This window comes from Brassica napus, chromosome A9 (assembly GCF_020379485.1).
Source record: "Brassica napus cultivar Da-Ae chromosome A9, Da-Ae, whole genome shotgun sequence".
NCBI classification, from domain to species: Eukaryota; Viridiplantae; Streptophyta; class Magnoliopsida; order Brassicales; family Brassicaceae; genus Brassica; species Brassica napus.
In genome coordinates, this window is record NC_063442.1 from 43714737 (window position 1) to 43742112 (window position 27376).

The window sequence follows — 27376 nt, forward strand, 5'->3', positions numbered from 1 at the left end:
GCTAATCTCCTTTATATTATTTGGTGAGATAAGGTTTACATATCTGGAAATTAGGTAAGTAAAAGAATATAAATTAATTTCATTATTAAAAAAAAAAGTCATTAAGCAGAAAGAGAGGGAGTGATTAAAAAAGTTGCAAACTGCCAAAGAATTAGATAGAAATACAAAAAAACGCCAAAGCTGTTAACTTTTGCTTTTTGGCCATAAACATTCCTTAATCTCTCTTCCCTTCTTTCTCACTCGTCTCCATCAAGCAAACTCCCCTCTCTTTCTCTCTCATCAACGCAGAGGCGACGATCGCACGCGACGAGCTCTCGACAGAGAGATTGGAGAGGAACATCGAAAGGGACGCAGGGAGAGATATTTTAGACGGGTAACGTCTTCTCTTCTTCTTTTCCTTCTCTGTTTGCATCTGAAAATTGGATTTTTTAGAAGGTTTTTTTTTTTTTTTTTTTGCATGTAGAATTTATAAGAATGTTCTCAGTGTACTAGATGCTGTTGGATCATGTGTCTGTTTCTTGATTGAAAGTTTTGATTTTGATGAACTTTGGAGACTACATGTGGAAAGTCCACAATCAATAGTCCATAAAGGTTGTTAATTTAATCTCAATAGTAACTATTCAGTTACTTAAATCTCTTTCAGGAGCCGAAAAGGTTGGTGGAACATCTCTTAGTGAACAAGGATGCGCAAGTGGATCTGTTGTACTTGTCAGATACAAGACTCCAACGAAGAGGAACACTTGAAATCTTCTCACCAGCAATCCGATGGTACGTTGTTGTTATCTACACGTTGACATTTTATTTTATTTGTGGTTAGTGGTGGTGAGTGTGTTCATGTATGTAGCGAATCACAAGAATCCAAAACCAGCAGCTGTTGCAAAGTCTGATGCGCAGAAGGAACCTCTTCCCGTAGAGGTTCCTCCCTTGTCTTTAGATGAAGTCAAGGAAAAGACTGAAAATTTCGGATCAAAGGCCCTCATTGGAGAAGGATCTTACGGAAGAGTGTATTACGCGACGCTGAACGATGGTGTAGCTGTTGCTCTGAAGAAACTTGATGTCTCACCTGAAGCTGAGTCAGATGCTGAGTTCTTGAGTCAGGTTATCATTAACCAACCTTCTTCTTCTTGATTCAGCTTGTTGTACTAATACTTTTGCTCTCCTCCTTAGGTTTCAATGGTTTCTAGACTCAAGCATGAGAATCTCGTTCAGTTACTTGGTTTTTGCGTTGATGGAAGCCTCCGCGTCCTTGCGTACGAGTTTGCAACAATGGGATCGTTGCATGACATCTTACATGGTGAGAATAGACTTTGAGACTCTCTCTCTTCAGTTGCCTTGTTTGACCATTTTGTCCATGTGATTGGTTACAGGTAGGAAGGGAGTTCAAGGAGCACAGCCAGGTCCAACACTAGACTGGACAACGAGGGTGAGAATCGCGGTAGAGGCAGCTAGGGGTTTGGAGTACCTTCACGAGAAATCTCAGCCCCCTGTAATCCATAGAGATATAAGATCCAGCAACGTTCTTCTTTTCGAAGACTACAAGGCCAAGATTGCTGATTTCAATCTCTCGAACCAAGCACCTGATAACGCTGCTCGTCTTCACTCGACAAGAGTCTTGGGAACTTTTGGTTATCATGCTCCAGAGTAATGTTTTTTTCTTGTAACCATTGGTTGGTTTGTTATAATAAGCAGCAGCTAATATTTTCTGAATATTGCAGATATGCAATGACTGGACAGTTGACTCAGAAGAGTGATGTGTACAGCTTTGGGGTTGTTCTTCTAGAGCTTCTGACAGGGAGGAAACCGGTTGATCACACCATGCCTCGTGGTCAGCAAAGTCTTGTGACTTGGGTGCGTATACGCTGCTCTCCAAATATAGAACCATTACTTTTTTTTCTGTAATCTGATGTTATTGGCTATTATGCTCAGGCGACACCAAGACTCAGTGAAGATAAAGTTAAACAATGCATTGATCCAAAGCTTAAAGCGGATTACCCTCCAAAAGCAGTTGCTAAGGTACCTCTCTCTTCATACCTTAAGGATTGATATGAATCATTTAAATTTCTGTAATCCAAAAATTACAAAAATAAGTAAAAATCTGTTGTGGCAAAAATGCAGCTAGCAGCTGTGGCAGCATTGTGTGTGCAATATGAATCTGAGTTTAGACCAAATATGAGCATAGTTGTGAAGGCTCTGCAGCCGCTCCTCAAACTTGCAGCTCCAGCTCCCTCTCCAGCGCCAGAGTGTTGAAACTCTTCTTTTCATTTGCAAACTATCAGATAACTATGAAAAGATGATATAATGTTTCATTTGATGGATGATTGATTTTGCACACAGTTTTGTTGTGCTAGAAGAAGAGAGATTATGTGAGTGGGAGAGATAACAAAGACTTTTGACTATTAATAATAATAATATCATTATTGCAAATGAGTCTGTTATCATCACAGGTACACAAGTGAAGCTTCCTAGGTAGCATCATCTAGATAATTCTCAAAAGCTCAGTTTCATTTTCCCTTTTTTTTACAAAGAGACAAATGAAGAAAGAAAGGCAGAGGATTGTTCTGTTGTGTTTTCTTAAGCAACACTGAAAGAAGTGGCTGCTTTCTCGACGAATTTATTGGCTCCCTTGAACCACCTCTTGTCTCCAGCTTGTGCTTTGCAGATATATAGCTTCCCTCCATTCACAGTGGCTGTGATCAGCTGATGCTTACCGCCTTCGTCTCCATCTGCTGTTCTTGTCAACACCGACAAGTAATAGTATGGTTTCCCACCAACGTCCTGAATGTTTGTGTCCAAAATGTTTGCTGTCGCCACTGCATTGTTGTCAAAACCTCCCTGCAAGGAACATCAGATTCACAGATACTCAATACTCCAAATGTACAAAAAGATAACAATAGTGATACAGTCAATGTTCTAAAAATCGACTCCCCCTATTCTGCAAATTGGACCTAAATTAAAGATTTTTCTAGAATGATTTTTAGAAAATCGGTCTAGGCGCCCGAGTAATCAATAATCTCATGTAAAACATCTTATTACCGCGTAGCTATTTATTGAACATTAGATACAGTATTCAAGGTTTGCTTAGTTATCATATTCTATTATGAACAAATGGAAGTGGGAAGGTTACCTCAGAGGCAGTTTCACCAAAGTAAGCTTGTTTACCTAGGAGATAGTTGACCTGCCAAAAGACCCAAACATCATTAAGTCTCACATATCATTTGTTTTTTATTTATGTATCAAAAATCTATGTAGATGTCATTGAGGAAAGACCTGAGAGAGGAACTCTTCAGGGGAACCATAGTCAGTGATGGATTTCTTGTCAGTAGGAGTGACCATGACATTGAGATTACTAGTGGCGTCAAAGTTGTCTTCATACCTAAGGACTTGTCCTGGATACTCTACCTCTCTGCTTGGGTTCCATTTAGCTGGCACCTGCACAATGAACCCATCCCCACTGTATGCAGTGAAGTCTGTGTTCTTCTTTGGCTTCCCAAACACATTTGCTGCAAAAACCAAGAACATAAAGAACACATCACAATTTGTTTACAAGAGTCTTGAATCATTCAGATGCTTCAGGATTGGTTTAATTGTTTGTTTATAGTACATCATAATTAACCATAATAAACCGGACATTCTTGAGCTATTAAACCGGTCCAAACCGTATTCAAGACCACCAGTATCATATATGGTTTGAAAATGAAATGATCTTTTCTTTTTTTTTTACGCACCAGCTTCACCGTAGGCGGCATCAGCGGGTGATACTTTGGAGCCAACGGCGGCGGCGCCGACCAAGAGTGTGAGAGCGAGACGGCGAGAGACGGCGGAGTTATCGTCTTCATGGTGTTGTTGTGCTTTACACACTATCTGAACGGGTTTGGAGAGTGACAAGTGGCGCTGGGATGAGTTGGAAGATGATGATCGCGCGGCGGAGGAGGCTAGTGCGCTCTGGTGTAGGAAACACGCGCTGTACGCCATATTCTCTCTCTCTCTCTCTCTCCTTTACTTTTTCTCTCTCTGGTTTATGATGGAAGTGTTTTTTTGAGAGTTGTGGAGTGTGATAATGCATGAAGGTGAGATCAAGAGTGAAGATGATTGGCTGGCTTCGGATATTACAGGATCTCTCTGTTGATGTCCAGATAAGGTTGTTGAGGTCTTGTAATGCGCCACGTGGCAGATACGTTTTGTTCTTGTTCCACGTCAGATTCAACATAAATAAATGTTCAAACTTACAGGAGCCTCAAGTAAAAAATGGGTTCAGAAGTCAGAACTAGTCGAAGAACATCTTCCAGATATCTTGCTAAACACGTAATCGTAAATAACAATAACCTAAGAAAAGTGGAATGTGCATAGCACTTCTCATTGTTCCATCAGTGGAAAGATAGTTATCCTCTAATTTGGCTCTTGTACCGAACAGTATTACTTTCATATGTATATCATGACTCAAGAGCAATGAAGATACTTTTATTTCTGCGCTTATAAAATTCTCAAGTGTAAAAAACGTATGTGTCTAATGTGATATGTTTATTTCAGCAGGCACACTTTTGATATTGTTCTCAGAGTAATTTGAATCTACAAATCTAAATATATTACATACACATCCATGTCGAATATAATGTGTGTGGAAAAGTTGTAGTTCATATTTTAAAATGGAGCAAAGCAGAGGTTCCATCAAGTCCTTTAGCATTGTAGTAAGCAGCGTAGTCTCTAATGGTTGTCTCTCTGTACCTTGGAGGGTTTTCTTCAGACACAAGCTCCCTTATGGGTCCATACATTCTAGGATTCGGTCTTACGCCAGTGGTGAAGAAACACGCGATGGACACTCGAGCTTGTGTGGCTCTATTTGCCAATACACGATGCTCCAAACTAATGAACTTGTCGTTTGTTACAAGCTGCATCAAAGAAAACACCAACCTTTGACAAAGAGGAAGCACATAATGAGTGCAAAAAAGAGTTAAAAGGCATTGACTGTGCAAACTAACCTGAAGAAGATCTCCTATGTTGATAACGAGTGCACCGGGTACGTGAGGAACATCAAACCAATACCCTTCACGGTTGACTTGAAGACCTTCAATCTGATCTGGTAGAAGCACTGTAAGGAAAGAGGTGTCTGAATGCTGAGTTGTGCCTAACGTTAAGTCAGGCTCTGGACATGGTGGGTAGTAATGGTTAAGCATGAGTAAACCCTTTGAGCAATCCATCTCATTCAAATGGTTAGGGTCTAACCCTAGAGCTTCTGATAAAATCTCAAAGAGAAACTCTCCTAGAGTCATCACATGCTTTGTGTATTCCAACATAACATCCCTGAAACAATTCATTACATAAATAGATAACATATCAAACACTTTTGAATTAACATTACTAATTTTTTTGACAATTTGAGGACCATGCAAAAATATGTATTAGGCCTTTAATTTTGAACCAAACCGAATCCGCTAAACAAACCAAACAAAAACTTTGGTTAGTTCGGATTTGGTAGGTTTTTTTTTTTAAATGGTTTTGTCAATTTTCTTCTTTAAAAAAGATAAATAAATTTATAATCAAACCATATCCAAACTCAAACCAAACTAACCGAATTTAACCAAAGTTATCCAAAATTTTAACAAATTTAAACCAAAATCTAACTGAAATAAAAAAAAACTTTGGTAGAGAATTTTCAAAACCAGACTAACCGAATACCGAACCAAAATTTATTTTGGGTTAATACAGTAAAATTTATGCTAAACCAAATTACTAAAAACCAAACCAACTACCGGACCAACTGAACCCAGACGCCTAACATGTATGATAACTTTTTAAAAATTGAGAACTAAACCAAATGTTTCATCTAGATGTGTGCCTCAAAGCAGGTTAAGCAATGGAGTTATCATCATACCTACAAATCTCTGGCAAGTCCTCTGGTTTTGGAGGATCCGGAGCTATGGTACAAGAGAAAGTATCTCTCCAGTTAGCAGCTGGAGAGCTGAAGAGATCAAAGTTACTTAAATACATAAACTTTTTACTGAAATCTCTCACGTAATATTGTTTCCTAACGTCTGGTGATTGCTCATGAAACCCACGAACTCCATCTTTCATCTTCTCTAAAAGATCAAGCGGGACGCCATGGTTAATCACCTGGAAGAAACCCCACTTCTCTGATGCCTCTTTAATCCCTTGAACCACGTTCTTGCGCTTAGTCTCGTCCTCGAAGATTCGTCCTCCGAGATCAAAGGTTGGGATCGTTGTGAGATGTTGCAAGTCAGAGGAAACTGGTTTAGGGTTTGATAGTTTAAGAGATGAGTGGTGGAATATGCGTGGAACCTCTGAGACTCCGGCGTCTACGAGTCCTTTTACACCTGTCTTGGTCTCGTCGAAGGCTTTAAGCTCGCTGACACGATCGAATGAAGCTATCTTCATCGTCTCCATTGAACTTTGTTTTCAGATAACAGAACTATCTGGTAATAAACGTAACCCACAAAGAAAAAAAGAAACTGTCTTCATGGGGTTTTGGAGATAAGAGCAGTGGTTACAGCAAAACCATAGATCAGAGATAAGGTTTGTGAGAAGGAAAAAGACAACGGCTTGGGACAATACCCCCTGGCCCACTAGCTTTAACGCTGTCTTATTAAACAAGAAATTATTATAGAGAATATCAAAGTCTCACGCATCTTTGATTAGATAATAATACAAACTAGATTTTGACCCGCGTTTAAGAAGCGCGGATATTTTTTTGGTGACCGTAAACTCAAATATTAAATAAATTTATATTTATTATTAGATATTTAAAAATATTTAAAAGTTGTTCTATTATTATTATTTCAGTCTGGTACAACGTTTTCATTGAGTTTTCATATCCGAATCAGACTTGTGGTCGAACCGTAAGATCTAGTAACTCATATATAGTGGGATAGAATATAATAAAATGAATATAGTAAAAGTATCTGAAAATCAAAAAAACCGTTATTAATCCACTGAAAAAAATATAATATGTTTTTTTAATATAAATTTTTGATATATTAATATACACTTGACATGTATAAGAAATTTCTTTTAACAAATATTGTTAAGTTTATTTATAAATATATTAATTATTAATCTACCAAAATAGTGAAGCAAGTATTATTTCTTTTTCCTTTTTTAATTTTCTATCAAACTATTATCAATTTTTTTTAAAAAAAATCAGTTTGTGACAGATATTTTATTATTAGAAATCCATACAATTTAAATAATGTTACATTTATATGTATTTATGTATAAAATGGTCTTCATAATTTGGGATTTTGTAAAAAATGGATGTAAAGTTAATTTGGTTAATTTTTTTTTTCTGTAACAAAAGTTAATTGGATTTATAATTTTCTTTTCTGAATGGGTTGTATCAGTTAAATTATCTTTTTTAAGTTAAACGCCCAAAGCCCAACTAATAATATTTATTTTGTTGATAACAAAGTGAGATTAAAGAGGGATAACATATAATATATAAGGAAGACCAAAAAATAAAAAAAGGAAAGAGTCTAACAACCTTTTATAAGTAGATTTTTAAATAATGCTTCCCTTTTAATAGTATAGATACTCGTTTTCACACACATTTCATATTTTTCTTATGTTACATTATTCTGTAAATAATTATAGATAGTTTACATGCACATTCTTATCCATTTTATTGACAGAGGTGCTTACTTGCGCATGAAGTTAAGTCAGGCTCTGCCAGGCCCGGCTCACTATGTTATGTTTATATTTTAAAATGGAGCAAAGCAGAGGTTCCATCTAGACCTTTGGCATTGAAGTAAGCAGAGTAGTCTCTAATAGTGATCTCTCTGTACCTGGGAGGGCTTTCTTCAGACACAAGCTCTCTAATGGGTCCGTACAACCTAGGATTCGGTCTTACACCCGTGGTGAAGAAACACGCAACCGAGACTCGAGCTCTGGTGGCTCTATTTGCTAATACACGATGCTCCAAACTAATGAACTTGTCGTTTGTTATAAGCTGCATCACAACACCAAAAATAAAATACAACCTTTGAACAAAGAGGAAAAACATTCTATACGATGCAAAACAGAGAAAAAGGCAGTGATTGTGCAAACTAACTTGTAGAAGATCTCCGATGTTGATAATGAGTGCACCGGGAACATGAGGAACATCGTACCAGTGCCCTTCACGGTTGATTTGAAGCCCTTCAATTTCATCTGGAAGAAGAACCGTAAGGAAAGAGTTGTCTGAATGCTGAGTTGCGCCTAAAGTTAAGTCAGGCTGTGGACAGGGTGGGTAGTAATGGTTAAGCATGAGCAAACCCTTTGAGCAATCCATCTCATTCAGATGGTTAGGTTCTAACCCTAGAGCTTCTGATAACATCTCAAAGAGAAACTCTCCCAAATTCATCACATGCTTTGTGTATTCCAACATAACATCCCTGAAACACTTTCCATTATGTGAATAGAGCTAGATAACATATCAAACAAGGCTGAGTTGGAGATTTATGTGGTCATAACATTTTTGAGTTAATCTTATTGAACTTTTTTGATAATTTTGGAGATCATGCAACCTATGTATAATATAGCTTTTCAAAATTTGGAAACCAAACTGAATGTTTCATTCATCTGATGTGCCGAGGACCGTGTTGGAGTTAAAAGTTTCAGAACGGAAATATGAAAAAGATTTAAATAATATATAAAAGATTTTAGTCATTTCACTTAATCCTCAATTGATTTTAACTTGAAAACCAAACAAACTTAACTTTGGAATCATAGCGGACGTACACTGATTTGAACTACTGCACTTAACGCCAATTAGTTTTAATTTAGAAGTCCAAAAAACTTAATAAACAGGTTTAAGCAACGGAGTCATCATCATACCTACAAATCTCTGGCAAGTCCTCTGGTTTTGGAGGATCTGGAGCAATGTTACAAGCGAAAGTGTCTATCCAGTTAGCAGCTGGAGAGCTGAAGAGATTGAAATTACTTGAATACCGAAACGTTCTACTAAAATCTCGCCCGTAGTATTGTTTCCTCACGTCTGGTGGTTGCTCATGAAACCCACGAACTCCATCTTTCATCTTCTCGAGAAGATCGAGAGGAACTCCATGGTTAACCACCTGGAAGAAACCCCACTTTTCTGATGCCTCTTTAATCCCTTGAATCACGTTCTTGCGCTTAGTCTTGTCTTTAAAGACTCGTCCTCCGAGATCAAACGTTGGGATCGTCGTGAAGTCAGAGGAAAGTGGTTTAGATTTTGATAGTTTGAGAGATGAGTGATGGAATATTCGTGGAACCTCTGAGACTCCGGCTTCTACGAGTCCTTTTACACCTGTCTTGGTCTCGTCGAAAGCTTTAAGCTCACTGACACGATCGTATGAAGCAAGCTTCGTCGTCTCCATGCTTTTTTTTTTTTTTTTTTTCTGTTTATCAAATAACAGAGGAATCTGATAATAAACGTAACCCACAAAGAAAGAAAGAAACTGTCTTCATGGGGTTTGGAGATGAGACAAGTGGTTACAGCAAAACCATAGATCAGAGATAAGGTTTGTAAGAAGGATGAAGACAACGGCTTGGGACTGTACCCCCTGGGCCACTGGCTTTGACACTGTCATTTTAAACAATATATACTTGTTCTTGTTCCGCGTCAGATTCATCATAAATAATGTTCAAAGCACTCAGAAGCAGAACTTTACAAATATTTTTCTGAACAAGTAATGGTGAACAATAACCTAACAAAATTCGTTGAGATTATTTGTGTTTAATACTCTGTTTCACAGAGATACATTTTTCTAGTGTTCTCGCACATATTAAAAAATATATTAAATTACTATAATAAATTTTCATTTTCTATATTTTTTATTTTTCAATAATTTTTAATTAATATTAATTCAATAAAGTTAATTAATTTTTTTGAAGATCATAATTTTTTCATAGAAAATATAAAACCTTATCTTTGTGAAACAGATTTTATTTTCTAAAATATCTAACTTAACGAAACGGAGGGAGTAATATATTCTGCTTTACATGATCTTTCATTCCACTAACATAAACCAAAAATCCGAACCAAAATTCTGAGCCAAAATGGTGAACCGAAATAACCAAACTTATTTTCTAAAATTTTAACCAATTTAGCCGAATTCATAAGTCTAGGTTAAGTTCAGTGAATTTTTTTGAAATTGAAATAACTGAAAACGGTTCAATTCGGCCAAACCAAACTATTCGAGTTCCAAACAAACCGACCCGGAAAAAATCCGAACGTGCATGCCTATCATGACTCATGAGCCGTGAATATACTTTTTTCAGCTTTATCGGAACTTGATAAGATTCTTAGGAGTGAAGCATAAATAAAGATGCTTATGAACCTCTTGGGAATTCTTTTATTACATATAGTTTCATGTCGCTTATGTTTTGAGATAGCTGCAGCTCACTATGTTCATATTTTAAAATGGAGCAAAGCAGAGGTTCCGTCTAGACCTTTGGCATTGACGTGAGCAGAGTAGTCTCTAATGGTGATCTCTCTGTACCTTGGAGGGTTTTCTTCAGACACAAGCTCTCTAATGGGTCCGTACAACCTAGGATTCGGTCTTACACCAGTGGTGAAGAAACACGCAACCGAGACTCGACCTCTGGTGGCTCTATTTGCTAATACACGATGCTCCAAACTAATGAACTTGTTGTTTGTTATAAGCTGCATCACAACACCAAAAATAAAATACAACCTTTGAACAAAGAGGAAGAACATTCTATACGATGCAAAACAGAGAAAAAGGCAGTGATTATGCAAACTAACTTGTAGAAGATCTCCGATGTTGATAATGAGTGCACCGGGAACATGAGGAACATCGTACCAGTGCCCTTCACGGTTGATTTGAAGCCCTTCAATTTCATCTGGAAGAAGAACCGTAAGGAAAGAGTTGTCTGAATGCTGAGTTGCGCCTAAAGTTAAGTCAGGCTGTGGACAGGGTGGGTAGTAATGGTTAAGCATAAGCAAACCCTTTGAGCAATCCATCTCATTCAGATGGTTAGGTTCTAACCCTAGAGCTTCTGATAACATCTCAAAAAGAAACTCTCCCAAATTCACCACATGCTTTGTGTATTCCAACATAACATCCCTGAAACAATTCACCATGTCCAGAGTAAAATAAAACATATTTGAGTTGGTCTTAATATTTTTTTTCATATAATTGGGGGACCATGCAACTTAGGCCTGCAATTTTGTCCAAACCAGCCGAACCAAACCGAAATTTTGGTTTTCAGTTCGGTTACGGTTATGAAATCTGTTTTCAGTTTGGTTAGATTCGGTTTTCGATTTTCAAAAATATAAAAAACAACCAAATTATCCAAAATAACCAAAAGTAATCATAATAACAGGACTGGATTAACCTAACTAATGGAAAATAACCTAATTTAACCAAACTAACCAAAAATATCTTGAGTTTTTAGAAAATTATACTGAAATCTAACTGAAATGGAAATAAAACTAAAAACCAAAATTAACCAAAAACTGCACCGAACCAAACCAAATTTTTTGTTTACTTCGGCGGGATTGTGGCCGAACTAAATACTCAACCCGAACTAACTGAATAAACTGAATCTGCAAGGGTAATGCAACCTATGTATAATAGCTCTTTAAATTTTGAGAACCAAACCATGTTTCTAGAATCGGTCATGTTATCAAAGCAGGTTAAGCAATGGGGTCATCATATCATACCTACAAATCTCTGGCAAGTCCTCTGGTTTCGGAGGATCTGGAGCTATGGTACAAGAGAAAGTATCTCTCCAGTTAGCCGCTGGAGAGCTGAAGAGATCAAAGTTACTTGAATACCGAAACGTTCTACTGAAATCTCGCCCGTAGTATTGTTTCCTCACTTCTGGTGGCTGCTCATGAAACCCACGAACTCCATCTTTCATCCTCTCGAGAAGATCGAGAGGAACTCCATGGTTAATCACCTGGAAGAAACCCCACTTCTCTGACGCCTCTTTAATCCCTTGAATCACGTTCTTGCGCTTAGTCTCGTCCTCGAAGACTCGTCCTCCGAGATCAAACGTTGGGATCGTCGTGAAGTCAGAGGAAAGTGGTTTAGGGTTTGATAGTTTGAGAGATGAGTGATGGAATATGCGTGGAACCTCTGAGACTCCGGCGTCTACGAGTCCTTTTACACCTGTCTTGGTCTCGTCGAAGGCTTTAAGCTCAGTTACACGATCGTATGAAGCAAGCTTCGTCGTCTCCATTGCTTTTTCTGTCTATCAGATAACAGATCAGTCTGATAATAAACGTAATTCAGAAAGAAAAAACGAAACTGTCTTCATGGGGTTTGGAGATAAGACAAGTGGTTACAGCAAAGACCATAGATCAGAGATATGGTTGGTAAAGAAGGAAGAAGACAACGGCTTGAGTCAGTACCCCTGGCCTACTGGCTTTGACACTGTCATTTTAAACAAGAAATTATTTATTACAGAGAAAATAAAAAGTCTCCCGCATCTTTGACTAGATATAATACACATACTCTTTTTCAGACACTGTTTTGATATTTTTCTTATGCTAACATTAATCTGTAATTATATATACATCAATATCCATTGTGTTCATATTTTAATTTTTCACTAGGTAATAACCCGCGCCTTGCGCGGAATGTGATTATTAGTTTCGTTATTTTTAATAAAAAGATATTAAATCTGTTTAATCTGGATATTGGTTCGGTTTTAAGTTTTTTTTTGGTTTTTAATCTTCTAAAATATAACTATTATTTTAAATTAACATTCATTTTCGTTTATTCGGTTAAAATGTTTGATTTTTTTGGTTTTTCCCGGTAGAAACGAAAAATTAATATTATTTGTTTGTTTTCATATTATGAATTTTAGATAGTCGTCATGTCGAACCAATAGTTTCATATTATAGTTTTTAAACAGATAATAGTTTAAGAAAAATAAACTATTAAGACAAATCATTTCACTACAATTTTGTCGGTAGTGAAAGAAACATTAAGAAAAAATATTTCAACTTTCAAAAAAATTAGATATTTCAGTTGTGGTGAATACTTAGTTACAATGTGCTCACATGTATGTATGTAAAAAGTATATACAAATAGTTGACAAATATATAAAGATATTGTTAATTAATATTAAATGATTTTTTTGTTCAAAATAATAAATGAAAAGTAAAAATAAAATTAATTTAAAATAAAAAAGGCTTTGCCACTAGTCATTTTTTCATATAAAGAAAATAAAATTGTATCTGTAAATAGGAGTGGGCACAGATCAAATATCTGAGTATTTGGAAGCATTCGTGTCGATTCGATCTTTAGCCACCTAGATTCGGTGACTCAGATATCCGAAATGTTTTAGAATTTTAAAGAATATCTGATTTGATCCGTAAATAAAATAAAATAAAATTTTTAAAATAATTGAAAATTTTAATAATAACATTTTATTACAAAAATAAAACATTATTTAACTTTTTTAAATTCTAGTACCTAATATAATAAATTTAATTCATAAAATATTGTAAAACTGATATAAAGTATAATATATATAACATATATATATATATATAATTCTTTACATATATGTATATAAATCCATATAACATATCGAATTAGATATATGTTCCTAAATGGTATTTGTGATTTGCTTCTTTTTTGGATATTGTATTTTAGTATTTGATTTGTTTCGTAGAGTTACGGATATCCAGATTTTTTGGTTCAAATCAAAACGAATAACGAATCGAATCAAAATTTATGAATATTTTGCTTAAATTTATCCATAAACAATAAAATAATATATATATATATATATAGTTTGACTTTTGATTCGTTATCTATTTTTATTCGAACCGAAAAATTCAGAGTTTTATTGGAACTATTTATGTGAGTTTTATATTTAAAAAAACGCAAAGTACATAGTGTGAACACATTTATGAATATAGTGTGAACGCGTTAACATATTTATTATCAAATCATTGTGAAGCTGCCACGTGTCTATTATAGTGTGAATACATTTATTACAATGCTTCTATTTTAATATATAAGGGATTATGGAGGAAATAAGAGGTGCTTACTTTGAGTATTCCATCACAACATCCCTGAAACATTGTTTCAACCATATGAATCACCCACCAGGTTTAAAGTAAAAAAACTTCGTGCCTAAAACTCGGAGCCATGTAACAAGAGAAAGTAATAAGTATCTTTTAAACTTCCAGCTGAGTTCAAAAAAATAAATGGAGATGCGGGGTATCGATCCCCGTACCTCTCGCATGCTAAGCGAGCGCTCTACCATCTGAGCTACATCCCCGACGATGCTTATGTCAAGCTAACAAACATTATTTTATCTCTTCAGGTAAAAAGATACTGTTAACTGGACGCCGGCTGTACCACCCGATTGTTAACCGGAAATAAATAACCGGTTCTCCAATTTAAGAAAATGGTAACCGATGGTTTTATTTTTTATTTTCTTTTCAAACCAGTGCTCACTTTCCCGGCGACTCGAGCCAAAATTAAACCTCTCTCCGAAGTGACCTAATCCCAGCTGCTCGTCGGAGGACGTAAGTAACCGGCGATAGACTGAGCTACATCGTCAATATGAAGTGAGAGTGAGTATCTTATTGGCTCTGCGGCGACGGAGAGAGATGGCCGGATTAACGAGAACAGCCGGCGCTTTCGCGGTGACTCCGCACAAGATCTCCGTTTGCGTTCTCCTGCAGATATACGCTCCATCTGCTCAGATGTCTCTCCCTTTCCCTTTCTCTTCCGTTTCTCAGCACAACCGCCTCGGCCTCTACTTACTCTCTCTTACTAAGGTCTCACTCTTCGTTTTCTCTTGGATTTGCATTTATCTAACGGCTCAGAGTTGATGAGAATCTTGTAGCTTATATCGATTCCGTTTCTTATTGGTTTCGATGAATGATGATGATGGAGTGTGGATTTGGAACAACTGCCCTGAGGAAATTTTTGCATTAATGTTGCAGGCATGCGATGGTATGTATGAGATGAAGCTGGAAGAGCTCATCAACCAATTGAGAGAAGTTGGGGATGACGTGGATGCGTGGCTAACTGAGAATTTGACTAATAGATTTTCATATTTGTCTTCACCAGATGATCTATTGAATTTCTTTACTGACATGCGAGGTTAGCTTAAAGGTCCGTTTTTCTTCTTTGCATCATGTTTGGATCTTGTTATTTATTGTTTTATTTTTATATGAAAGGAATACTTGGGAGCCTTGATTCAGGAGCTGTGCAAGATGATCAGATTGTTTTGGATCCGAATAGCATCTTGGGAATGTTTGTTCGTCGTTGTATTTTGGCATTTAACCTTTTATCGTTCGAGGTATTGTTGCTTTTTACGTTTTTGTCATTCTTGTTTTATTTTGAGACTGAATAATAGTACTACTGTTCAACCTAATATTCTAAAGAATGTGTTTGGTATTTAGTAGTTGTTCAAAAAAAAAAGTGTTTAGTATTTAGTATGAGGTTTTGTTTGAACTCGGATTTGAAAGCATGAGTACTTGTCTAGGCTAGATTTAAAATGTGTACCCAACTAAAAGTGCTTTAGTATATGAGATCTATGGCAAAACTCTTAAACGTCAGTTCCATTTTCTGTCAATTTTCTTCAGGCTGCTTTAAAACAAAAGTGAGTGTCTGAAAGAACCAGTCCATTTAATTTTTTATGTGATTTCTGTGCAGGGAGTTTGTCATCTTTTTTCAAGCATTGAAGCCTACTGCAGAGAAGCCCATTCAAGCTTTGCTCAGTATGATGCTTCTAATAGTAATCTGGAGTCATTAACACAATATGATCAGATGGATAAAACAACCAAGCTACACAAAAATGCTAGTGGAAGTGTCCCTTTTCATCTTCATACGCCGGAAGCACTTTTTAAAGTGACAGAAGGTATCCCTTATTCAGGCATTTATGCTAAAAGAAGAGTTTTTTCAGAACCTCAGGTGCTAGAAAGTATTGAGGAAGTAGAGTTTTTATATTCGTGATCGGACTGTAATTTGAATGCTACGGTCCTCATATATGTTTATGGTTCAGATTTGGCCTTCGGAAGATTTCCTTTCCGTAATATAGAAATAATATACTAATTAAAATAATCTCTATCGTTTCATTCTTATGTTTTGAGATTCACTTGTTTTGTACCTTCTCAATCTCATAGTAATGCACATAACAATTGAAATATGCAGGTTTGCTAGTTACTAGGACGGAAAAATCAAGTACCAGGAAATTTGCAGAGGCTACTTCAGTTGCTTCTGCCTCTTCAAGTAAAGTTGAGGATACCCGGGTTGATGAGTCATTATTCCTTCGGACAAATTTGCAGATACAAGGCTTTTTAATGGAAAAGGCTGATGCAATTGAAACGTAAAGCCTCTAGTTATTAGTTTCTGATATATTTCTGTGAAAAGTATTGCTAATTTTGTTTTGACTTTCATCTCCTTATATTTTGATGTCAGCCATGGAAGTTCATTCTCTTCAAGTTCGATTGAAAGGTTTCTTGAGCAGCTTCAAAATTTAGCCCCTGAGTTGCATCGTGTAATTTTCCTTTCAGAAATTTTTATTCTTTGATTCCTTTGATATTCTTACATCTTATTTACGCCATTTCATTGATGCAGGTTCACTTTTTGCGTTACTTGAATAAACTTCACAGCGATGACTATTTTGCTGCTTTAGATAATCTCCTCCGTTACTTTGATTACAGGTAATCTGAACTCTTAACTTTTTTCCTCTGCTATAAATGTATAATAGTAATAATACTATTTCTGATGGAAGGCTTTTATCGCTTGCATGGGGCTCCTGTAAATATCCAGTTGTGGTTGCCTAATAGATATGTGGCACTAGGCATTGTGTTTCAAACATGATCTGATCCATGTTTCATTGCCTAAAAGTGCAGGGACTGAAGGATTTGACCTTGTTCCTCCTTCAACTGGTTGTAGCATGCATGGACGGTACGAGATTGGTTTGTTATGTTTAGGAATGATGCATTTCCGCTTTGGGCATCCTAATCTGGCTCTAGAGGTGAGCATTAACTCTCTCATAGCTTCTATGGCCACAGAATTGTTCTTGACCTTAAAAACCTGCCTGAACCAAATTGTACATTGAATAATTTACTCTTTACTGGGCTGTTGGTGAGGCTAATAACAAGTGATGCTCATTTGTGATGTATCTTGAATGTGTTAACACCTTCACTTTGATAGATTACTTGAAATCATATTGAGCTACTTTACTTCTGTGTATATACATATTTTACTTGAGAAACTTGAAATTTTTCCAACGTTAACCTTCACATGGCTCACTTCGAATTGAGTAACTATCGGACTTGCTGGCATTACTTCATACATATAATATAAGTGACCTCACTAGACATGAAATAGGGTCTTATCATTGTTTGGTTCGCTTATAATATGGTTTCTCCTCAATCGCAGGTTTTAACAGAAGCTGTGCGTGTATCACAACAGGTATATGATCACTTTATTCATCTGATGCAGCTCTGTTTATAGTATATTGGTGTTTGATAAATTCCTGTAGAGCGTGTTTTTATGAAAGTTTTTTAAGCTGAATATTGAGCTGGTTTAATTTATTCTTATATTACTAAGTTCTGTAAGCGACTTAGGACCCTTTACACCCGTTATGTTAGATTTCTATTTTTACTGTACTGACTCTTAATATACTCCCATATTTACGTACCGATTTCTAGATGGTTCCATGGGGCAGTGCATTCTTAGCATATATGAAATTCATTGTATTGGGTATATGCTAGAAGAATCACATTTCTCTCGTTTGGCTCGAATATGCAATCACATGAGCAACATTAAGAGCTTATATTGTTTAAAGATTCTGTTATTCAAGCTTTAGTTCATTTATTGTATTTAAAAGGTTTGTTGATTCTGCAGCTTAGTAATGATACCTGTCTAGCCTATACACTAGCAGCAATGAGCAACTTGTTATCAGAAATGGGCATTGCAAGTACCACCAGTGTTCTCGGAGCCTCGTACTCATCCGTCACTAGCACTGCGTCGTCATTATCTGTACAACAAAGGGTGTACATACTTTTGAAAGAGTCCTTGAGGAGAGCTGACACTCTAAAGTTAAAACGCTTAGTGGCTTCTAATCATCTTGCGATGGCCAAATTTGAGTTGATGGTAAGTCCACCAACTTTTACATTCAAATTATCTATTTGTTTATTTTTGTTCTGATTCCTTGAGTATTCACTAAATCAATATAGTTATTTTGTTGTAATACAGAATGTGCAAAGGCCTCTGCTTTCCTTTGGTCCCAAAGCTTCAATGCGTCACAAAACTTGTCCAATTAGCGTCTGCAAGGTACTAAATATACTAAGTAACAATTATTGACTAGAGTGAAATATTCCTATCTCCTTTTGAAGTCTAATCAGTTCTTGAATAATCCATGGCAGGAGATAAGACTAGGCGCACACCTAATTAGCGACTTTTCTTCTGAAAGCTCTAAAATGACAATTGATGGCTCACTAAGCTCAGTTTGGCTTAAAGACTTGCAAAAACCATGGAGTCAACCCGTGTATTCCCGAGAATCTAGTTATAGAAACAATTCGACTTTTTTCAAGTTCTGTGATCATTTGGTCTCGATTCCTGGGTCTGTATCACAAATAATAGGTGCTTCTTATTTACTACGGGCAACTTCATGGGAGTTATATGGCAGGTATGATTGATACTGGCATTCTGTTTGAAGATGATTATTATATTTTTTTAAAGCTCTACTGCATAACTCTCCGAATTTACTAATCCATTTGTTTTTCTAGCGCTCCTATGGCTCGGATGAATACCTTGGTGTATGCAACTTTATTTGGTGACTCTTCGAGGTAATTTTCAAAAAAAGTCTCACGTTCTTGTTCTTCTCTCAACCCCTCTCTCTCCCTTTTTTAGATCTTTCTCTTTTCCAGAACGATTTCTTGCATTTGTTTTGAGTCATTTTGATCTATTTCTTGTAGTTCATCTGACGCAGAGTTAGCATACTTGAAGCTCATTCAACATTTGGCACTACATAAGGGATACAAAGGTTAGATTCTCTGTACAATGTCATGAATGCCAGTGTACAAGGAATATCATGTCTTTATGCTCAGTTTTCTGATTATGTTTATTAGGACCTTGCTCCATGTTTTTCCTACGTTGACCTCTTTTCTGTAACCAATGCTATTCCAGATGCCTTTGCTGCTCTTACGATTGCGGAGGAAAAGTTCTTAACCGTATCAAAATCAAAAATAATGTTGCTCAAGTTGCAGTTAGTACATGAACATGCCTTGCATCGGTAAGTTTCCCAGTCTCCTATACATGCCACTACTTGTTATACTCTCTCCTGTACAAATTGTTGCTCAAGTTATAATTTGTACAGAAGCTCTCTAATGTATTATTATCTCATATGTAGTTCTAACTTTGTTAAATCCACTAGTGGGAATCTAAAGCTAGCTCAACGAATGTGCAATGAGCTAGGAGGTTTGGCATCAACCACCATGGGTGTGGACATGGAGCTGAAAGTAGAAGCAAGTCTTCGTGAAGCTAGGACGTTGCTTGCTGCAAAACAGTATAGCCAGGTTTGCTCGAATCCTTGTTGACCATCTGTTTTTTTAATCCATGTGCAATATATTGTTACAGATTATGTGCTATACTTTGTTAGCGTATCTTCATCTTGCTTTGTTACTACGTTCTCTACAGGCAGCAAATACGGCACACTCCCTCTTTTGCACGTGTCATAAACTCAATTTGCAAATCGAAAAGGCGTCTGTTCTTCTTCTGTTAGCAGAAATCCATAAGGTATGATATGGCTACAAAAACTTAGTAGCTTTAGAGCTTGCAGTAGTAACGACTAACATGTCATTATACCTTTTGGTTCTCTCTCTTTTGATTCTCAGAAGTCAGGAAATGCGGTCATGGGTCTTCCGTATGCGCTGGCAAGCATCTCGTTTTGCCAGTCATTCAATTTGGATCTTCTCAAAGCATCAGCTACTCTCACTCTGGCCGAGCTGTGGCGTGGTCTTGGATCAAATCATTCCAAGCGAGCGTTAAACCTTTTGCATGGCGCATTCCCTATGATTCTTGGCCATGGAGGTCTTGAGTTGCGTGCTCGAGCATACATCTTTGAAGCAAACTGCTATCTTTCTGATCCAAGCTTTTCAGGTACCTTTTGTTGTCTTGTACTGCTTTGACTATAGTCCATGCTTCGTTGCACGATTATAATATTTATATGAAGGGGGACGAACAACGAAAGCAACACTCCAACTTGTTCTGTGTTTTATTAGATTAAATTGAAGTGAACGACATTATGGTTGTAATATGAAGCTTAGCGAGGATGTTTAGAATATAATGAATAGAATCTATCTCTACGAATAAGTTTTGTGTCTTGCTTGTTGCGAGTTCATAAATGGTTCTGACTTTTGTTTGTTGGGCTGTGAATATATTTCGCCAGTTTCCACAGATTCTGACACTGTCTTGGATTCTCTAAGGCAAGCTTCAGATGAGCTTCAAGCTTTGGAGGTAACTTGTGCCACATTAAGAATACCATGTAGTTTATGTTTTAATATAAGCCTGAACTCTGTATTGATCCAGCTTCGGTTTAGCTCATCAATACAGATAATTTGGATTTTAGTATCGTGAATGATTACCGTTACTCTTCTTTTTAACCATTGTGTTTATCGTGCAGTACCATGAATTGACAGCTGAAGCTTTGTATTTAATGGCGATGGTATACGACAAGCTGGGACGGCCCGAGGAGAGGGAAGAAGCTGCGGCTTTGTTTATGAAGCATATAACAGCCCTGAATAATCCTCAAGACGTTGAACCTAACATGGCATGAGAATCTGTGACCTTATCTAAATAACATTACTGTGCAAACTTTGTAATTTAAGTTGCAACATGTTCCTTAAGACTTGTTCTAGGAAACAAACGGCTGAAGTGATTACGTAACTAAAAACTAATTAAAAGGAGACCCATTTATCGATACGTCGTCGTTTGGTGCTGAACAACAATTACATATCCCAAAACCTCGAGTGAGAAAACTCAACGGAGACACTTATCAAGCTCGCCGGAGAACTGCTCGGCGTTTTTTCCCCCTAGAATTTGCAGCGCGACGCCGTAACATTAGCAGATGGTGAACGAATCCAATTAGCCGAAACGAAATCCACTACGAATGCGGAGATCGATTACCATCGCGATTGCGTTAACGGCGAAAACGTTTCTTCACCATCGTCATCTCCTCGCGAAAGGTAACCCTCTCTCACACGGTCTCCGAGCATTTTCCTCTCACAGTAACTACCGAGAGAGATTGAGAAGCGAGCTTCACTCAATCAAACTACACGACGCAGTCGATTTGTTCTACGACATGGCCGACTCTCGTCCCCTCCCTTCCATCATCGACTTCAGTCGATTACTAACCGCCATCGCCAAAATGAACCACCACGATCTCGTAATCTACCTCTTCACTCAATTGGAAAATCTTAAAATCCCGCACGATCTCTACAGCTTCAGCATCTTGATAGACTGTTTATGCCGATGCTCTCAACTCTCCGTCGCTCTCTCTTTCCTCGGGAAGATGATGAAGCTTGGTTACAACCCCAGCGTGGTTACCTTAGGATCACTGGTTAACGGATTCTGCCAGGCGAATAGAATCCACGACGCGGTATCTTTAATTGATCAGATGGTGGAGTGGGACTACGAACCTAACGCTGTAATCTACAACACGATCATCGCTAGTCTCTGCGAAAATCGATGTTTGAGTGCTGCGATTGACTTTTTGCACCATATGGAGAACGTTGGAGTTAGACCTGACGTTGTTAGTTACAACTCTCTTATCACTGGCCTTTTCAGCGCTGGTGTGTGGGGTTTATCCGCGAGATTACTCAGTGACATGATGAAGAAAGGGATCAAGCCGGATGTGATTACTTTCAGCGCTGTGATCGATGCGTTTGTGAAAGAAGGACGGATTCTAGAGGCTAAGGGAGTGTACAAAGAGATGATTCGGAGATCGGTAGATCCGAATATTGTTACTTACAATTCGTTGATTAATGGACTTTGTATGAACAATCGTCTAGATGAGGCTAAATACATGTTTCGTTTGATGGTGAGGAGAGGCTGCTCCCCGAATCTGGTGACTTATAATACTCTCATTAACGGGTTTTGCAAGTCGATGAGGGTGGATGACGGGATGAGAATCTTCTTCATGATGGTGCGTGATGGGTTGGTTGGTGATAGAGTCACTTACAACACTCTCTTCCAAGGGTATTGTCAGTTGGGGAGATTTAATGCTGCTGATGAGATTCTATGTAGGATGGTTTCTTGCGGCGTGCGTCGTGATATTTTTACTTACAACATTTTGTTAGACTGTTTATGTGTAGAAAGGGCGTTGGTGTTATTGGAGGATATGGAAAAGAGTGAGATGGTTATTGGTATTATTACGTATAATATTATCATCAAAGGGATGTGCAAGGCGGGTATGGTGGAAGAGGCTTGGTGTTTATTTTGCAGTCTCGGTCTCAAAGGAGTGATGCCTGATGTTGTAACGTACATGACAATGATAGTAGGATTTTTTAGGAAAGGAATGTGGCGTGAAGCGCATGATCTGTGTATAAGAATGATTATGGATGGGTTTATGCCAATTGAGTGGAGGTATAAAAGAGGTCATTAGCATATAGACCTTAGAGATTAGGAGGGGTTGAGTGTTTTCTAAAGTCTCTAGAAATGCGTCTGACCATTAGTTAGGCTGGTGTACGATGGAAAGCAAACTATAAGTTAGGCATGAAGCAAAGTAGGTGGTCACTCGAGCATTAGATGTTGCATGTGTAGTTTATTACAAACACACAAGCTCATTTGTTTTGTACATAGAAAGCGAGTATCAATTTTAATTCCACTTTGTGTTGTAACATTTCATATACAGATAAAATATTAGAAAGTAGTTTTGTCTTTTGGATATTTGTGGAAAAATGCAATGTTTCTCAACGGTGGATAAGTCCTACACGTACGCATTCCGTCACTGGACAAAGGAGTCAGGCCCAACCAGCACCAGCGGAGGAGGTACATCACGTAACGTTTCCTTTTAATGAAAATCTGACCGTACACGTGTACTCTTGGATGTCCAACAATAGTCAACACCTGATCTTGACTATCTTAAGACTGTATACACCGTAAGATTCTTTTCCAAAATAAAATGATTTTTTAAAAATAAATTAAAATCGTTATTATATGTGTACGTAGAGCTCAACGAACCACACTCAGTTCCGTAACAGAGTTTAGTTCAAAGCAGAAGCTGGAAATCTATGGGGCACGAAAACGCCGCCGTTTCAGAGAGTCAGCATCACGACGACGCTGCCTCGGCTGCGTCGCCGGGATTCAAGCTCGTCGGATTCTCCAAGTTCGTGAGGAAGAATCCAAAGTCCGACAAGTTCAAGGTAAAGCGCTTCCACCACATCGAGTTCTGGTGCGGCGACGCCACCAACGTCGCCCGCCGCTTCTCGTGGGGACTCGGAATGCGATTCTCCGCTAAATCCGATCTCTCCACCGGAAACATGGTTCACGCCTCCTACCTACTCACCTCCGGCGACCTCCGATTCCTCTTCACCGCTCCCTACTCTCCCTCTCTCTCCGCCGGCGAGACCTCTACAGCCTCAATCCCATCCTTCGATCACGTCTCTTGCCGCTCCTTCTTCTCTTCGCACGGACTCGGCGTTAGAGCAGTCGCCATCGAAGTCGAAGACGCTGAGTCAGCATTCTCCATCAGCGTAGCAAACGGCGCCGTTCCTTCATCCCCTCCTAACGTCCTCAACGGAGCCGTTACGATCGCGGAAGTTAAACTATACGGAGACGTCGTCCTCCGTTACGTTAGTTATCATAACGGAGCCGTTAATTTCCTCCCCGGATTTGAATCTGTTGACGATACGTCGTCGTTTCCGCTAGATTACGGTATACGCCGTCTCGACCACGCAGTGGGGAACGTCCCCGAGCTCGGCCCAGCTTTAACTTACCTCGCGGGGTTCACCGGCTTCCACCAGTTCGCGGAGTTCACGGCAGACGACGTGGGAACAGCCGAGAGCGGTTTAAACTCGGCTGTTTTAGCCAACAACGACGAGATGGTTCTGTTGCCGGTGAACGAGCCGGTGCACGGGACGAAGAGGAAGAGCCAGATCCAGACGTTTCTTGAACACAACGAAGGAGCCGGGCTGCAGCACTTGGCGCTGATGAGCGAGGACATATTCAGGACGCTGAGGGAGATGAGGAAGAGGAGCGGCGTTGGAGGGTTTGACTTCATGCCTTCTCCTCCGCCTACTTATTACAAGAATCTCAAGAAGAGGATTGGAGATGTGCTGAGTGATGAGCAGATTAGGGAGTGTGAGGAGTTGGGGATTCTTGTGGATAGAGATGATCAGGGGACGTTGCTTCAGATCTTTACAAAACCACTTGGTGACAGGTAAGAGGAGACTTGTCTCTTTTGTGTTGATTAGATGCTGAGAATGTCTTTATGGTTGTGGTGATAGGCCGACGATATTTATAGAGATAATACAGAGAGTGGGATGCATGAAGAAGGATGAGGAAGGGAAGGTTTACCAGAGCGGAGGATGTGGTGGGTTTGGTAAAGGTAACTTCTCTGAGCTCTTTAAGTCTATTGAAGAGTATGAGAAGACTCTTGAAGCCAAGCAGCTTGTGGGGTGAGTAAGAAGAAGAACTAAACTAAAAGGGTTGTAATTGATATGTAAAACTGTTTTATGTTATACTATAAAATAGTAAACGATGATTACAGAAATGTCTTCCCATTTTTAGGTTCAGTAACAATGTATAAACTAATGAAAAATGTGTAAGCAAACACCCAATAAAGAAGACTACAAAACTGTGAAATGGACCAAACACACAGAGGAGTTAAAAGATTCTAAGTTGAATCGAACCCTCTTGGAGTGGTAAATGTAGCAGACGACGGCTGCTCCGGCCACTGCAACCGCAACAGCCGCCATAGCTCCACCAGAACCAGTAGTCATACTAGTAGGGGACCGTGAATTAAGCACAATGCCATTAAGTGGTTCTTCGATCCAATGATTATCTTCTCAGACTAATCAATCTGTCTCTATAACTCCACAGTCTCTGATTCCATCGCCACCATTTTATTCTCTGACTCTCTCAATGAATCCTCCACAACCTTCTTATCTGTTTTCCCTTCTGCAACGTTCGATTCCAAACCATTGATCTTCTACTTCTACTTCAACTCACTCACTTCCTTCTCCTTGTTATCAATATTATCTCTCATCTTCGTGTTCCTCTCCTCCAACTCTTTAACCTCCAGATACCAAACTTGGTCTCCAACTCCTTCATTCTCTTCTCGTTCTCCTCCTTTACACTTATAAAACCAGTCACCTCCTTCTCCAACTTCTCAATCCCATCCCTTTTCTGAGAAACCTCAGACCGGAGCTTCTCTCCCCCCCCCCCCTCTGAAGCCGCGACACTTCTGTCTCGAGCTCTGAGGCTCTTACGCCTCGCCTTGGATTCCTCTCCTCTCAACTCCTCCATCTCCGCCGGCGTCAGACCGGTCTATCGATTCAACTCCGCTTAGTTTCACCATCGTCATGTTGATCGGAATCATAGAAACTGTCATCATTCATCATTCTGCACCGTCTCTCCGCCGTTACTGCTTCTCTCTTCCGCCATCTCCGGCAGTAACGAGGCCAACGAGGGAATTGAATCAAATGTATAAAGTAGAGAAAAAATGAGGAAGGAAAGGTTTCGACTTTATTATGATTTTTTTCCCGTAAAGAAAAGAGAGGAAAAAGGGTTTCGGGTTCCGACAAATCAACGTTTAAGTACCGTACCGATCATGTCTGAATCGACCATATCAGTCCTACGTGGCTAATGTAATGATTTTTATCCGGTTTGGTTCGAAAAAACCGGCACTAATTAACTGGTTACTTTAAACCGTGGGTCGGAACTCGGAACCGTAAGACAGAGACTTTTCCAAGCTTTGACGTCTCCGTCCAATTTTTGATTTTTCTCTCTTTCACTACGAATCTCTAAAAAGTTTGGACACTGTTTCATAGATCTCGAGTCTCCCTCGACTACCTGGATCACGTTTTCTGCTGGATTTACGCGGTAAAGTTTGAGTCTTTGATAAAGTTTTTTTTTTTCCGATCATTGAATCGAGATTTGCAGTCTCTTACCTTTTTGATCTGTAGGAATTTTGAGTCAGATATGAACTGGGTTCAACGCAAAATCTACCTTTACAATGTCACGTTCGGGCTCTACATGCTTGATTGGTGGGAACGATACCTCTTCAGTATCCTTTCTTTTTTGAGTGATGATCTGGTCTCTCTTCTAATTCGAGAATTTTTGTACTGTTCGATCGTTAGAAAGATGCAAAGTTTTGATTTTGTACTTTTTTTTTGTTGGTGATGTATATGATTGGCACTGAATTTCTTTTCACTAGTGTTATCGTCTAAATCTTATAAAAGATATTAATAAGTTTCTGATGAATAGTATTTAAGATTTAAAGTTGGTAAGTTAAATACTAACTCTGATTGAAAAAATCAGTTTGGTGGGGAAATGTTAGATTTTGGAAATTTAGAAATATATCAGATCTCTGCTTGCATCTTTCATTGGCTCTTTGCCTGTCCTCAACTCTTTTTCAGATGGTTTGGTGGTAGTCTTGATGTGGTTCGTAGCTTACAACGGTACACGCTACTTTTCAGAACTCTTCAAAAGGTAAAATTTTAACTTTCGTTGTACACATCTTTAGGATGTTTTGGTTTGATTAGCGCTTTTTGTAGGCTGTCTCAGAACCTTTGCTTTTTTTTTCTTGGTTTGTCTAAGGAATGAATGTATGATACCTTCTGCTTTGTGGCTATACTTTGTATGTTTTCCTAGGGATCTTTTCAAAACGGAAGGATAAGTCAAGCATTGCCTTTGATATCACCTTGCCTTCAGTTTTCTCTTATGCATTTAGTTGGGGGTAAGGATAGATACTTTAGACCATATGCTTTAATCCTTTCCAGGAGTTGAGTGGATTTGAGATGCAAGTCTTTAGTTTGCCTGATGAAGTCTCTGCTGTATTCAGTATTTTTATCTTAGGCTGTTCTGATAACCCATTTGAATCTCTTTCCTGATAATTTTCTATTTGCACTCACAGCTTTAAGTACATTTTGTATAGGCATTTGACATGAAAGCAGGCAGTGTTCCTGACACGGTAGAGCATGAAGAGCCTGGAACCTCCCAAGGGCATGCACGTCTAGTTTCAAGTTCAACATATACCTACAAAAACCTTTATGCTGCTTCACCTCCCTTTCCGGCATCTCCTCTGATTATGTTTTCCTCCAAAGTTCATTGTCAATGTATCATTTGTTTCTATGTTTTTGGAACTGACATAACTTATTTATTGATGTATATCCAATTCACTTTGAGACATGACCAAACCAATACTACAGTGTTTGTGGTGTCTTTAGTTATTT

At 38.3% G+C, this 27376-nt stretch overlaps 9 protein-coding genes and 1 non-coding gene across 18 annotated transcripts; 4 read left to right on the top strand and 6 right to left on the bottom strand.

The window, feature by feature from the left end:
- Window positions 1–136: 136 nt before the first annotated feature.
- On the top strand, window positions 137–2424 carry LOC106419995 (PTI1-like tyrosine-protein kinase 1). Of its 2 annotated transcripts, none has more exons than XM_013860828.3 (8): window positions 137–373; window positions 644–768; window positions 845–1098; window positions 1168–1294; window positions 1368–1641; window positions 1716–1848; window positions 1927–2013; window positions 2116–2424. In XM_013860828.3, the coding sequence occupies exons 2-8, from the start codon at window positions 684–686 to the stop codon at window positions 2245–2247; spliced, it is 1092 nt and encodes a 363-aa protein (XP_013716282.1). In that variant the 5' UTR covers window positions 137–373; window positions 644–683; the 3' UTR covers window positions 2248–2424. The 2 variants fall into 2 exon arrangements, with proteins under 2 accessions (XP_013716282.1, XP_013716283.1); XM_013860829.3 differs by having other exon boundaries at window positions 203–373; window positions 625–768.
- Window positions 2395–4103, bottom strand: LOC106419997 (oxygen-evolving enhancer protein 2, chloroplastic). Of its 2 annotated transcripts, none has more exons than XM_013860833.3 (4): window positions 3726–4103; window positions 3268–3500; window positions 3125–3175; window positions 2395–2832 (listed from the first exon to the last, which is right to left on the bottom strand). In XM_013860833.3, the coding sequence occupies exons 1-4, from the start codon at window positions 3970–3972 to the stop codon at window positions 2572–2574; spliced, it is 792 nt and encodes a 263-aa protein (XP_013716287.1). In that variant the 5' UTR covers window positions 3973–4103; the 3' UTR covers window positions 2395–2571. The 2 variants fall into 2 exon arrangements, with proteins under 2 accessions (XP_013716287.1, XP_013716288.1); XM_013860834.3 differs by having other exon boundaries at window positions 3722–3836.
- Window positions 4104–4499: 396 nt separating this feature from the next.
- Window positions 4500–6399, bottom strand: LOC106419992 (1-aminocyclopropane-1-carboxylate oxidase homolog 3). Its single transcript, XM_013860826.3, has 3 exons — window positions 5870–6399; window positions 4977–5298; window positions 4500–4886 (listed from the first exon to the last, which is right to left on the bottom strand). The coding sequence occupies exons 1-3, from the start codon at window positions 6397–6399 to the stop codon at window positions 4632–4634; spliced, it is 1107 nt and encodes a 368-aa protein (XP_013716280.1). The 3' UTR covers window positions 4500–4631.
- LOC106419996 (1-aminocyclopropane-1-carboxylate oxidase homolog 3-like) lies at window positions 6144–9648 on the bottom strand. 3 transcript variants are annotated; one of them, XR_002660803.2, is made up of 4 exons: window positions 8824–9648; window positions 8060–8381; window positions 7651–7957; window positions 6144–6428 (listed from the first exon to the last, which is right to left on the bottom strand). XR_002660803.2 is itself a non-coding variant. In XM_013860830.3 (4 exons), the coding sequence occupies exons 1-4, from the start codon at window positions 9342–9344 to the stop codon at window positions 6425–6427; spliced, it is 1011 nt and encodes a 336-aa protein (XP_013716284.1). In that variant the 5' UTR covers window positions 9345–9648; the 3' UTR covers window positions 6144–6424. The 3 variants fall into 3 exon arrangements, 2 of the variants coding, with proteins under 2 accessions (XP_013716284.1, XP_022564236.1); XM_013860830.3 differs by having other exon boundaries at window positions 7794–7957; XM_022708515.2 differs by lacking the exon at window positions 6144–6428 and having other exon boundaries at window positions 7482–7957.
- Window positions 9649–10279: 631 nt separating this feature from the next.
- Window positions 10280–12370, bottom strand: LOC106419994 (1-aminocyclopropane-1-carboxylate oxidase homolog 3-like). Its single transcript, XM_013860827.3, has 3 exons — window positions 11657–12370; window positions 10736–11057; window positions 10280–10633 (listed from the first exon to the last, which is right to left on the bottom strand). The coding sequence occupies exons 1-3, from the start codon at window positions 12175–12177 to the stop codon at window positions 10379–10381; spliced, it is 1098 nt and encodes a 365-aa protein (XP_013716281.2). The 5' UTR covers window positions 12178–12370; the 3' UTR covers window positions 10280–10378.
- A 1792-nt stretch (window positions 12371–14162) lies between these two features.
- Window positions 14163–14235, bottom strand: TRNAA-AGC. The gene has a single exon. It is a non-coding gene; the product is annotated as a tRNA-Ala (tRNA).
- Window positions 14236–14343: 108 nt separating this feature from the next.
- LOC106419869 (anaphase-promoting complex subunit 5) lies at window positions 14344–20903 on the top strand. 4 transcript variants are annotated; one of them, XM_022707621.2, is made up of 20 exons: window positions 14352–14740; window positions 14909–15068; window positions 15146–15267; window positions 15624–15828; window positions 16122–16296; window positions 16389–16467; window positions 16548–16633; window positions 16821–16950; window positions 17358–17390; window positions 17826–18074; window positions 18177–18254; window positions 18347–18609; window positions 18710–18769; window positions 18899–18966; window positions 19110–19215; window positions 19333–19498; window positions 19620–19718; window positions 19817–20081; window positions 20371–20438; window positions 20605–20903. In XM_022707621.2, the coding sequence occupies exons 1-20, from the start codon at window positions 14570–14572 to the stop codon at window positions 20755–20757; spliced, it is 2736 nt and encodes a 911-aa protein (XP_022563342.1). In that variant the 5' UTR covers window positions 14352–14569; the 3' UTR covers window positions 20758–20903. The 4 variants fall into 4 exon arrangements, with proteins under 4 accessions (XP_022563343.1, XP_022563342.1, XP_013716163.1 ...); XM_013860709.3 differs by having other exon boundaries at window positions 14367–14740; window positions 19357–19498; XM_022707622.2 differs by lacking the exon at window positions 17358–17390 and having other exon boundaries at window positions 14344–14740.
- A 145-nt stretch (window positions 20904–21048) lies between these two features.
- On the top strand, window positions 21049–22866 carry LOC106420094 (pentatricopeptide repeat-containing protein At1g06580). The gene has a single exon (XM_013860928.3). It carries the CDS (start codon window positions 21091–21093, stop codon window positions 22582–22584), a length of 1494 nt encoding a protein of 497 aa, XP_013716382.2. The 5' UTR covers window positions 21049–21090; the 3' UTR covers window positions 22585–22866.
- On the top strand, window positions 22720–27373 carry LOC106420097 (4-hydroxyphenylpyruvate dioxygenase). Of its 2 annotated transcripts, XM_022707625.2 has the most exons (7): window positions 22720–23080; window positions 23151–24360; window positions 24428–26024; window positions 26108–26208; window positions 26561–26633; window positions 26796–26880; window positions 27079–27373. In XM_022707625.2, exons 2-3 carry the CDS (start codon window positions 23213–23215, stop codon window positions 24600–24602), a joined length of 1323 nt encoding a protein of 440 aa, XP_022563346.2. In that variant the 5' UTR covers window positions 22720–23080; window positions 23151–23212; the 3' UTR covers window positions 24603–26024; window positions 26108–26208; window positions 26561–26633; window positions 26796–26880; window positions 27079–27373. The 2 variants fall into 2 exon arrangements, with proteins under 2 accessions (XP_022563346.2, XP_022563347.2); XM_022707626.2 differs by lacking the exon at window positions 26796–26880.
- Window positions 24519–25465, bottom strand: LOC106419950 (peroxisomal and mitochondrial division factor 2). The gene is given in 3 exon segments (XM_048741940.1): window positions 24519–24972; window positions 24975–25226; window positions 25229–25465. Coding segments are annotated over 3 exon segments (675 nt in total). The 5' UTR covers window positions 25449–25465; the 3' UTR covers window positions 24519–24769.
- Window positions 27374–27376: the final 3 nt, after the last annotated feature.